The following is a 12,536-nucleotide window of genomic DNA, read 5'->3' on the forward strand; positions in this document are numbered from 1 at the left end:
GCTTCATTGCCCCAGAGGAAAGATTAAATGCTTGAAAATTGCCTTCTATTCCATCTTCTCTGAAAGTGAGCAACCTAACTCCTCTATTCCCTGTGCACCCCTTGCTGTGCTAATGTGATTGATAGAGTTTGCATTGCCTTCTGAAGTAACTTGTTACAACTTTGTAAAAGAATAGACTTAAAATACAGTGCTTTATTCCTCAGTGGAGTGGCAACATTCTGTGTGGGGGCAGGTGGGATGCGAAGTTAGGAACAGAAAATCCAGAATTACATATTTCCTGCCTGAGAAGCTGCCTGTCAGTTGGGAAAACCTCAAGCACAAGGCAGGACTGAGCTTGAGAGCAGGTAGGTCTAATGGGGGTGGGTGGGGCACTGGTGGGGGTAATGGATGGGGTAGGGGGATTATGGTAGGGGGGGCAGATGATTGTTCATTGAAGAGGGGGAAATCAGACAGATTGCAGGGAGGAGAGTGTTTACTGGGTCATTCATTGGGCTTGGAGGAAGCACTCCTGCTCCCCCTAGCCCACAAGCCGCAGTGTTAAGACATTTATCTTTTAGATCCATCTCCTCACCCAGTGGAGCCCGAGTGGCTCAGTCGGTCGCCCTCCTATCTCTGAGCTAGAAGGCCTGGGTTCAAGTCCCATTCTAGGACTCACTGGTCATGGCAGGACATTCATGTGGCTCACAGCACTTTGTTAATCAGCCTGCGAACTCCTTTCAATATTCTGCACCATTCTCCAAAGGAGGGACGACCCTAAAGATATGCAAAAATAACAAACAATCCTTTCTTGCTGGATTTCCTAAGGTCTGACTATGTTTAAAAGTAGAAACAGAAAATGCTAGAAACACTCAGCAGGCCTGGCAGCATCTAAGGAGAAAGAAATAGAGTTAACGTTTCAAGTCCGTTATGACTCTTCTTCAGAACTCTTGAGTTTTTATTTCAGATCTCCAGCACCCGCAGTATTTTGCTTTTATTTTGATGTTTAAAGGTAAAATCATTGTTAAAATCAAGTCACCCAACCCACCTGCTGAAGGCTGATTGGTCACTGGCCTCTGGTCAGTGTTAAAAAATCTTCTGTTAAAACTGGAAGTGGGCTTGTTTGACACAAGATGGGATTCCTGTTTCAGATCTTTGACTTTTTAACCTCACACCTGAACCCAACCCACCAATTTTTGGGGGTTAAGCTTTCCTCCTGAAAGTCTGGTGAGATTCTTCTTAGTTCTCTTCCATTTCACTGCCATATGATTCTGAAATTACCCCACTGGTGATAATCAAGGATTGGAAGTAAGAATGTGGCCCAAATATAATTGAAATCCCTGAAGAAATCAAGGGTCCAATGTCAGTTATAGGACACCAACTCCATTTTCAGGTACTAATAAGTGATGCATGCACCATGCACACTCCACCCTAAAGTTCTGGATGTATATAAAGGCCTGACCAGGGGCCCTTAAAGGGCTCCTAAAGTGTTCCTTCTGGTCCTGCAAAAAGTGTGTGGCCCAATGGTGGTTGCTAAATATCCCCCACCCTGGATTTGCTCCCCCCTCAAGTGAATGTCTCTGACTTGGCTCTGCATAGAAGCTGCTGGATTTCCCACACCATTTTTCATTGCACTCCTCCCCAACACCACTAAACCGCCCCTCCCCCACACACCCTGATTGGCGACCTGCTTGTCAATGTTTGTTGAGTACTGGCAACTCACCAATCAGATTGAAATGATTCCTGCCCTCCACAAGTCTGAAGGAAGATTCACTTTCCACTCTACTGGTCTCCTTGCTATCTAAGCAGAGCATCTAAATTTTACCCATTTCCTATAGCCGGTAACATTGTGCAGCTAGAGGGATGGTGTTATCAACTGACGTTTTTAATAATTTCCTTTCCCTCTCAGGAATGGTCTCAGATCTCTCTGTTTCTATCTTGAACTCTGGTCCAACCAGTCTGCATCCACGTCGCCCTTCTCTACCTGGCTGAGTTTGTTCTCACTCTGAACAACTCCTCCTTCAACTCCACTTGCTTCCTCCAAATAAAAGGGCGTTGCTTTTGGAACCCGCATGGGTCTTAGATATGCCTACCTTTTTGTGAAATATGTGGAACATTCATTATTCCAGCCCTACTCAGGCCCCCTCCCGAACCTCTTTATCCGGTACATTGATGACTGTATTGGTGCCACCTCCTGCTCTCACCATGAACTGGAAAATTTCATTATTTTGTTTCCAATTTCCACCCTTCCTCATCTTCTCCTGGCCCAACTCTGACAGTTCTCTATCTCGACTTCTCTGTTTTCACTTTTGGAGACAGGCTATCTGCTAATGTTCACTACAGAGCCACAGAGACTTCCACAGCCACCTCAACTATATTTCCTCACATCTCGCTTCCTGTAAGAGCTCAATTCTATTCTCCCAGTTCCTCCGTCTCTGTTGCATCTGCTCCGGTGATGCAATCTTTCTCCTCAACCGAGGATCCCCCCTTACTACAGTTGACAGCTCCTTGACTGTGTCCGATCCATTTCACACACCTCCTCTCTCACCCCTTCCCCTCCCTTCTAGAACCATGATAAGGTTCCCCTTGTCGTCCCCTTCCACCCCACCAGCCTCTATATTCGATGGATTATCCTCCACCACTTCCGCCAATTCTAGCTTCATGCTACCACCTAATACATCTTCCCTTCCCCTCCCCTTTCAGCATTCTGAAGGGACTGTTCCCTCTGTGACACCTTAGTCCACTCCTCAGTCACCCCTAACAAACTCTCCCTCCCCTGTGGCACCTTTCCATTTAAGCACAGGAGATGAAACACCTGCCCTTTTACCTCCTCCCTTCCCACCATCCAAGGACCCAGACACTCCTTCCAAATGAAACAGCGTATCCACAGTATTTTGCTTTTATTATTGCATTGCTCAGTGTTGCACAATGGAGCACAAACTAATTGAGATAGCTTAAAAGATACTAGGGTTTGTGTAATAAGCTTGGTGCACCGGACAGGTTTCTTTGTTAGAAACAGTTAACTTTATTTACAGGGCTCTTGAAGAAGCTAGATGTATGATACATTGAGGAAATTGGCTCAATGCATAGGCACCTCGATTTTGCGTCAGTGGCTGTATGTTAGCTGGGAACAATGCAGCATCAAAGCTTACGGTAATTTGCTCACATTATAAATAGATTTGCCACTTGCATCTTTCATAACCTCAGAACGTCTGAAAACCCTTCACAGCCAACAAAGTACTTTTGAAGTGTAGCCACTGTTGTAATTTTAGGAACGTGGCAGCCAAATCCGCACACAGGCAGGTCCAGCAGGCATCACTGAGAGAAAGAATCAACCTATTTTGTAGGTGAAATTGGTTGAGGGATAAATGTTGGCCAGGATAGCTTCTCTGCTTCAAGTAGGATCTTTTACATCCATCTGAGAGGACAGATGAGGCCTTGGTTTAATGTCCTATCCAAAAGACTGTTAAGCAATGGATGTTCTTACTTACAAGTTTATAAGTTGTTCCACAAGTTTGTAGGTTTGAGGAATTAAACACACCATAATAATAATGTCACATATGCTTAAGAATGCAACCTCAGCAATACGAGTTCACCAAATAATTCACTTTTACAGGTTTCAAGCTCAATGGGGGAATCAACGGGTGATCAATTCTCATTGAATTCTGAGATATCTCTGCTAATACTCTGGCTGTATGAGAATCTGCATGTTTCTATATTATCTAATCCACATTTATCATTCAACACTGATTTGTCTGTCCTGGCCTACTCCCTTGCTTGGTTATTTTCCATTTCTCTTCCAGACTGTTTCTAACAAAGAGTTTCTTTGTAATTTTTTACCAGCTAAAGAGAATCTCTGATGAATACAACATTTCATTCCCACTGAGTAAACTAAACATTAAAACTCAGTTCAAAAACAGAATTACCTGGAAAAACTCAGCAAGTCTGGCCGCATCGGTGGAGAAGAAATCAGTTAACGTTTCGAGTCCTCATGACCCTTTGGCAGAACTGACTATGATGTACTCAGTTCCGCCGAAGGGTCATGAGGACTCGAAACGTTAACTGATTTCTTCTCCACCGATGCTGCCAGACTTGCTGAGTTTTTCCAGGTAATTCTGTTTTTGTTTTGGATTTCCAGTATCTGCAGTAGCTTTTAGCTTTTTGTTATTAAAACTCAGTTAACAGGCAAAAGTTAAAATGTAATATTACTAAAAGGAGAATTAACGCTTTCCTTAAAAGACTCTGACAGTGAACACTACTGTTAGGTCAGTCTACTCTAGGCCATATATCCAGATCTTGGAGAGGATTTGAATCTGCGACCTTCTAACTCAGTAAGGCAAGGTATTTCCAATGGGCCAAGGCCAGCATCTAATTCCAGAAAGCTTGCTATATGTACTTGTGTTCTCATTTAATTTTTGCTTGTGGGACTTGCATTTATACAGCACTTTTCACAGCCACCGGGCGTGTCAAAATGCTTCATGGCCAATGAAGTACTTTTGAAATAGCCACTGTTTTAATATGTAGGAAATGTGGCAACCAATTTGCACACAGCAATGTGATAATGACCAGATAATCTGTTTTTCTTTTCCGAGTTATCTCTTTAATGGCCAGTGAAAAGATTGATTACATCCACAGAATTTTATCACGCACCCTTTATCAAAAGTCATCCGGGTTTTAAAAGGAGCTATTTGTTTCCTCCAGCAGGAGCTCACGTGAGAGAATCAAGTTTCACGGTGCTTCAGGATGGTAGACTGGAATTGGTGGCTCACCCTGCGTGATCCAAGAGACATCTGGATGAAACACCCTACATTAATTCTGAATGAAATTGCCTTCTACGTTGTGGCTCTCTTGAGTCTGAAGCACGCAGTCCGAAATGGAGGAAGGTAAACAAAAAAATGCATGATTTTTCTATAGGAGGCTTTGTCTGTGACTGAATTAATTCTAGAAGTAACAGCAACCACATCCCTGTAAAGCTACAAATATAACTTATCAAAAAAGGATGTATTTTCCATCCCCTATCTACAGGCTCATGATTTATAGCAGTTTTTAAAAGGTCATGATGATTACTAGAGTTAGGCTTATCCAAGCGTTGGGTTCTATAAGAGCAGATACCATGTTATTAAAATTTCACTCTACTCCCAGTTAAAATACTAAGCAATGGATCACTTCTCTGGTGTCAGACAGTTCACTTTATGCCTAAGTTGTTCTTAGTTGGTTAGTAAGGAATTCACAGGACAATGTGACACGACTTAACCTCTTGTTTTCCCCTTGCCTCTGACAGATGATTCGTTCTTTAAGTTAGTCTCTAATTGTGCCCCTTCCCCCCTAGAGCTCTGATTTGCTGAAGTTTTGTCCTATTGGCACCGTTTCTGCCCCTTGACCTCACCCATGTTCGTCAGTATACATGGGCAAGTGAGTGTCAAGCAGGTTATTTGACTGTGGGGACAAGGTGGGGGATGGGGGATTGGCAGCGGGGAGAGGGGTATGAAATTGCAGCTGAGCTCACTCCTATTCCTACCCTCATCCGCAAATCCTGCAGGGGTCACTCATAGTTTTTAGAAGTGAACATCACCATTGGTATCTCCCCAACCAAACGAGGGGAATCTGAGGTCAATTGTGCAGCGTCCCTACCCAGCAGAGGTTGGGTAATTCTGTACAGACTAGGCTACAAACCTGAAAACTCCTTCCTGTGTATCTCATTAAAGACAATGGAACAGTCAATGCTTTTACTCATTAAGCTATGAGGGGAACACGGTATATTTTCACCATATATGGCAAGCTCACTGACCCCACACAGCCAGTTGGGAGCTGTCTTCAAAAATGGTTGGCTGAAGGGCTAGAACACAGGCAGCACCAATTCTCTGACCAGCACTGTCAGAAAGGAACACACAATTGGTGAATTTACCCATTATATGCTTCAATTTCTATGTTTAATCTCTTGTACCTTTTTGACAAGGTATCAGTGTTGGCTCCATGGGTAGTGTTGGGATGTCCTGAGACTGTGAAAGGCACTATATAAATGAAAAATCTATCTTTTTTATCTGAATAAATAATTGAGAAAATAGTTAAACAAGCATATGGGATCCTGGACTTTATAAATAGAGGCACAAAGTACAAAAGCAAGGAAGCTATGGTGAACCTTTTTAAAACACTGGTTTTCCATTAACTGAAGTATTGTGTCCATATCTGGGCACCACACTTTAGGACAGATGCAAAGGCTTCAGAGAGGGTACAGCAAAATAGTACAAGAATGTTTCCATGGAGGAGAGATTTTGATTATATAGATAGATTGGAGAAGCTGGGGCTGGTCTCCTTTCAGCAAAGAAGGTTGAGAGGAGATTTGATAGAAATATTCAAAATCATGAGCGGCATAGATGGAGTAGATAGGTAGCAACCATTCCCATTTACAGAAGGGTTGATAACCAGAAGAAAGCAGTTTAAGGGGATTGACAAAAGAACCAAAGGCAACATAAGGAAACCTTTTTTACGCAGCGAGTGGTTAGGGTCTGGAATGCACTGACTGAGATTATAGTGAAGATGGCTTTCAAAAGAATTGGATAAGCAACTGGAGATAAAAATTTGCAGGTCTACAGTAAAAGGGTCAGGGAGTGGGATAAGATGAATCTGGCATGGACTCGATGGGCTGAATGGCCTCCTTCTGCACTGTAGCCATCCTATGATTCTATAAGAGAGGTAGAGAGGTTATAGGGAGGGAACTCCATTGCTTACGGCCCAGGCAGCTGAAGACATGGATGCTAATGGTGGAGTGATTAAAATCAAGGATGGTCAAGAGGCCAGCTTTGGAGGATATCTCAAAATGTTGTAGGGCTGGAGGAGATAACAGAGGATAGAGAGGGGAAAGGCCATGGAGGGAATTTAAAACAAGGATGAGAGTTTTAAAATCTAGGCGTTGTTTAACCTGGGAGCCGAGGTAGGTCAGCAAGCACAGGGGAGATGGACGAACAGAACTTGGTATGACATAGGCAGAAGCATTTTAAATGACCTCAAGTTTATAGAGGTTAGAATGTGGGAGGCCGTCCAGGAATGCACTGGAATATCCAAGCCTAGAGGCAGGAAAGGCACGGATGAGGGTTTCAGCAGCACTAGCTAAGGCAGGCATGGAGTCAGACGATGTTACAGTGGTGGAAATGGGCAGTCTTAGTGATGACGCTGGTATGTGCTTGTGAGCTCACCTCAAGGTTAAATATGACGCCAAGGTTGTGATCAGTCTGATTTGGTCTCAGACAGTTGTCAGGAAGAGAGATGGAGTCAGTGGCTCAGGAGCTGAGTTTGGAGCGGGAACCAAAGACAATGGCTTTGGTCTTCTCAATATTTAGTTGGATGAGGTTTCTGCTGACCCAGTACTGGATGTTGAATAAGCAGTCTGACAATTTAGAGCAGTGGAGGGATCGAGAGAGATGGTGGTCAGGTAGAGCCAGGCATTGTTGGTGTACATGTGCATGGAAAGTGCAACCATTACTTGCTATGCTCTGGCCACAGCTGGAAAGATAAGAATGGAACCTGGTGAGAGGGGTCTCACCCGGCTGGATGACAGTGGGAGAGGCATTGGAGAAGGATAGTGTGATTAAACCTGCGAAAAGCTGCAGAAAGGTCAGGATGAGGAGGGAGAGTTACAATCACAGAGGGTGTCATCTGCGACTTTGATAAGAGCTGTTTAGTTAATGTGGGAGGGAAGGAAATCTGATTGGAGAGATACTGTAGTGATGACCTCTTACCATCCGTGTAACTTCAGCATTGTGTTTAAACGTCATTAGCATCATTTCATTTCATTGAAAAAGGTCTATATGATAATAATAGATGGCAGCAAATCAGTTGAAAGCTGTAATTATCAAGGTTCGTGATGCCATCTGGACCCGTACAAAATGACAGGTGTATTACTCATTCCTAATCACCCACAACTTTAATAATAAAGGAAGCAGCCTCCTCACTAAATTGTATTTAGAACCTGTGGATTATTTTCCTAGCTTCCATAAGCTGGTTTCCAAATAGTGTCAAAATTATACAAGAATTATTTACAACTGGACCCTTGGTCTTTTATTTCCCACAGTTACCCTTTTAAAATGTCGATTATTAACTATTATTGTTCAGGCCGTTCATAAGCGCCAGTTGTGGTTCAGTTGGTAGCACTTTCACCTTTGAGTCACACGGTTCTGGGTTCAAGTCTGGTTCAGAGTTTGAGCACAACATTCAAGGCTGACACTCCCTCAGTCAGAGGTGCTGTCTTTCAGTGCCCGAGGGTGGCCATTGGGAATGGTGAAGGCAGTGCCCGGTAAATCTGGGAAGTCTCCCTATTTACATTGAGTCAGGAAACAGAACTGTCTAAATTCCCGCTTCTGGGGGCAGGGCATTTAACGGAAGATCAGGATTCCGATTGTTGGGGTTTTAATGAGCATCCATGAGATGCAAAAGATGTACATCAGCGGGAAAGTCAACCCGCCATTAGCCCCACTGAAGGTCGGGAGGACAAGATTCCGACATAATTTCCCGACATTGGGAAACCGTTCTTTGAATCTTGCCATATCTTTCACCCCCACCCACCATGATTCCTGCCACTGGCCGGGGTGGGGGGGGGGAGGCAGGACAACTCTGCCCACAATCTCTATCTTGCATATAACATTTTACCAGTTTCACACCGTTCAGACTAAATGGCACTGATATTAGAAGCACAGATGAAGTCCTTGTTGAGATCTAAATTACTGGAAACTGAATTCAGCCCAGGGAAGATAACGGTTCAAGGACTTAGTGCACGCTGTGCAGGCCAAAAGATGGAAAAGGCTGCTGGAATGGAAAAATGCCACTGTTGGTTAAAGCCCGTTGATTGAGTTTAACTGGGAAGAGAAACACCTGATCCAAATGGCTCCTGTGCATTTGATGAGTGCAAATAGCATTTAAGATTAACATTACCATCAGGGGAACCTTAATCACTGACACTTTAAAACTTTAGCTCTATCACGTTGTACATTGTTTGTAGTCTTTAAAGGCAATTTGCTGGGTCTTCATAGAATTAACAGAATTGGTGTGTTGTTGTGCTGCTGAAGGTTAGTTAGATAATGCTCAATGTGCCACAGTGTGGGCGCAGGTGCAAATTCAATTCTCTGCTCATTTCCTGATCTGATTTGAATTAGACAGATAGGTGTTGAGCAGAAAGTTTGAATCTCCCGATGAGGCAAGGGAAGATGGAACTGGAGAGGAAAATTGTCCTTGGTGAGCTTCGAATCAACCAGCAACAGAGGACATTTGCTCTGTGATCTCTGACAGAGAAGGTTTAAAATAAAGGAACAATAGTGTTTTTCCATTGATTTGGAACTCACACTCTGCTGCAGTGCACAATCTGTCATAAGTGAAGCCCGAGACTGATATTCTATCAAGAACTGAACAAATCACATTGTCCCACATTGAACTGGGATCATTTATAACCCACTGATACTTTAACAATATCAACTGGATGCAACAATTTCCTGTGTCCTGTCATGAAAATATAATAATTTTCACAATATTATTGTGATTTATTGTAATGGTAGGTTAATAGTGGGGTTTGGATTAGTTTCTCTGTGTGGATGTGTGTGCGCATGGGGGATTTAATTGAATTGGAGGCAGCTGGTCTGAAGCTTTTGAGTTATCAAAAGGGAAGCTAGGTTTGAAATGCTAAATACCTAAATGTGGCTGAAGTTTTAGAATTTGAGGTGTGAGGAACATTTGCATTTTTAGATAAATTAGGTTAGTTTGAATTTCAAAGAGATGGTAAGATGTTACACCTAGCCATAAGAAGCTAAGCCCACCAGTGTGTTTAATTTTCCCAAAGGTTGCTGATGATATGAGTACTATGAAAGATTTATATTATGAGAAAAGTAAAGTTGCAATGACATATTGGAACAATGGAATTTACATAAAAAGGGAGAAACATGTATAAAGGAGATGAGGTTGTATGTAAGGGAGAAAGCATTCTAAGATCTAACAAGTGTGAAAAACCTCCAACCTTTATGCATCAAGTTGCTGTCTACAGGAACCGAAGCTAAGAAAACTCACTGTGAATATCACTGTTAAGGGTATTGTGTGCTTTGCCTGGGTCTGTTGCAATTTATTTGTTTTTACTGTTGCCTAAATGGAGGTGTAACTGGGAGTCAGATTAATTAGAGGAGTTAGGAGCTATTATAGTGGTAATTTGTAAACCTATGTGTGTGCTTAAAACCTTTTCTTCTATTAATAAATGTTTAATTTATTTTTGTAAAAATACCTCTAAGACTCGGTGGATTTATTGTTATTGAATTGAAGGCATGCATCTCGAAATAAAATACAAATTGCAAAATAGTTGTGGCAGCAGTTTCAAGTTTCCTTCTGGGATTTGAGCAGCTCAGCATTTACCATCTGCTGTACCATAACAGTCCAGATGATAGTATTATTTCTGCCCATGACCTCTGTAGAAATTCTTGCAAAGCAGATGAATTGACATCCCCTTTTACAATCTGTGCAGTTTTGGTATTCAACTCAATGGAGAATTGGGTGGAGTGCAAAACAAGCCATAGGGCGGAATTTTCCATTCTGGGATGAAGTCTCGTGGTGGGGGCGGGAACAGGGAATGTTTCCTGCTGCAGAGGCCAATGGGAATTTGCGCCATATCGTGTGATGCTAGCCTAATTAATTATGTAGTTGGGGCGGGTTTCCCGATGTTTTGCGCAGCGGGGCAGGCAGAATGGCGCGCACCCTGCTGTCATTTCTGGGTGCCATATTTAAAAGACACCTGGACAGTAACCTACCCAACATTCAATGAGGAGGTGGCCCGCAGAGCACAGGGAGCTCCGGCCCCCAGATTCAGTGATGCCTCCCTGGGAGTCCTGCTGAATGCAGTGGAGGCCAGGAGGGCTGTTCTGTACCCCGAGGATGGAATGAAGAGGCTAAGCCGTGTGACCAGCCCTGTATGGGTAGAAGCCGTCAGGGTGGTCAGTGCCCACGGCCCCCACCAGAAGACTGCCCTGCAGTGCCGGAAATGGGTGAATGACCTCACTTGGTAAGTGAACCCTCAACCGCTCACACTCACCTCACTGAATGGTGGTGGGAACAAGGGCCTCAGTGGCAACATGATAAGGTGATGCCTCATAGCCCCACTGCAGTCCATCTAGTCTGCAGGTGGAGAGACCACAGTGGGCCCCTGACCCTTCCACACAGACAGCACAGATACTGTCTGGGGGGCGTGGGGCAGAAGGGGCTTAGGTGTTGAGGGCATCTGCAAGCACCACTAATGACATGCCTCTGTGAGCCTTATCCTTATACCTGCATGGGCTCATTGCTCTGGAGGGGGCTGCCCCAGAACCTTTGTGAACAACCTGTAGTGCAGCAATCACATGACACTCAATCCAGTGGGTTATTTATAAAACTGGAAGCATGAGAAAGCTACCTGAAACCCAATTCCTCTCAGCCCCATCTTCTCTCTTTGCACAGGAAAAGTGACAGCACAACAGGAGAGAGAGAGAGAGAGAAAGAGAGAGAAGGAAAATGGGAGGGGGCCCGCCTGACCTGAAGAACTTGACCAACTTCGAGGAGTGGGCAGCCCAGCTTATAGGGCAGGAATCGGACCAAGCTGATGCAGATGGAGAAGTCGGCAGGCAGCCTCCATCCAGTAAAGATCCACGCATGTCACATAGAAACCTAGGGGGTCACACGTTCCTCCATGTTGAAGGCAGCTCATTCAGTCGCTCTCTCCTCTCTCACTTACAGGTGCCAGCAGGAAGAGGGCAAGGCAAGAAGATGAAATCCTGTCCAGCAGTCACACAAGTCCACAAAGGACAGTGGACATGGGGGAGGAGGAAGGAAGAAAGTGCAACTGTAGACCATCACAGCAGTCACCTGCACCCTCCACCAGCACAGCGACAAACACCTCGGTGGGTACTGGGTGTAGTAGGTAGGCTCTCACATTCTGGTGTAACCGCATGGACATGTGTCCATAGCAGGAGATGGCAGGGTCAGTCAAGCTCACCAGCACTCGGAGGACTGCTGGGGAAGAGGCACCTGCGATGTCCGAGACGGATGATGAGCCTCTGAGATTGGCCGTGCACAAGATGCTTATAAGGCAGCAAGAGGCGGGGGAACATCAGACAAAGGTGGCAGAGGCCCTCAACAGAGTGGCACGTGAGGGAGAGGTGTCCGCTCGCCTGCTCTCTGATGAAGTGGTTCCAACCTGTGCACACATGGACGTTTTCATGAAGAGAGTGGTGGATGCCATGGAGAACCTGGTCCAGCAGATTCTGTCAGAGATGCGCACAGGACTGCACTCCATCACTGTAGCCATGGGTGAGATCTTGCTGTGGCTACGTGAGAAGGGGATGGGGAACCTCGACCTCGCTCCAGGTGCCCCTTCCCCTCAAGGAGTCAGGCAGGGGCCCTCAGGCACCCAAAAGACAGAGAAGCAGCTGTTGGACACCCCTGGGATCTCCACTCAGAACTCTCTGAGGGTGTCTGGCTGCTTGGAATACCCCTTGCCTGTGACCCCTTCAGCCCCAACCTCCATGACCACAGAGGGAGCAGCTGCCTCACAGCAGGATAGC

General features: G+C 44.8%; 1 protein-coding gene across 7 annotated transcripts in view; it reads left to right on the forward strand.

The window, feature by feature from the left end:
* The window catches only part of LOC144687623 (uncharacterized), a 204,574-nt gene that overhangs the window by 44,367 nt on the left and 147,671 nt on the right, over window positions 1-12,536 (forward strand). For 4 of the 7 annotated variants that reach the window (XM_078553977.1, XM_078553981.1, XM_078553976.1 and 1 more), the window contains exon 2: window positions 4,678-4,859. In XM_078553977.1, coding sequence (XP_078410103.1) covers window positions 4,720-4,859 — 140 coding nt within the window. In that variant the 5' untranslated portion in view covers window positions 4,678-4,719. The remainder of the gene's footprint in view (window positions 1-4,677; window positions 4,860-12,536) is intronic. The other 3 variants (XM_078553978.1, XM_078553979.1, XM_078553982.1) reach the window with 1 other exon arrangement.

Source organism: Cetorhinus maximus, chromosome 12 (genome assembly GCF_964194155.1).
Source record: "Cetorhinus maximus chromosome 12, sCetMax3.hap1.1, whole genome shotgun sequence".
Classification (NCBI taxonomy): Eukaryota; Metazoa; Chordata; class Chondrichthyes; order Lamniformes; family Cetorhinidae; genus Cetorhinus; species Cetorhinus maximus.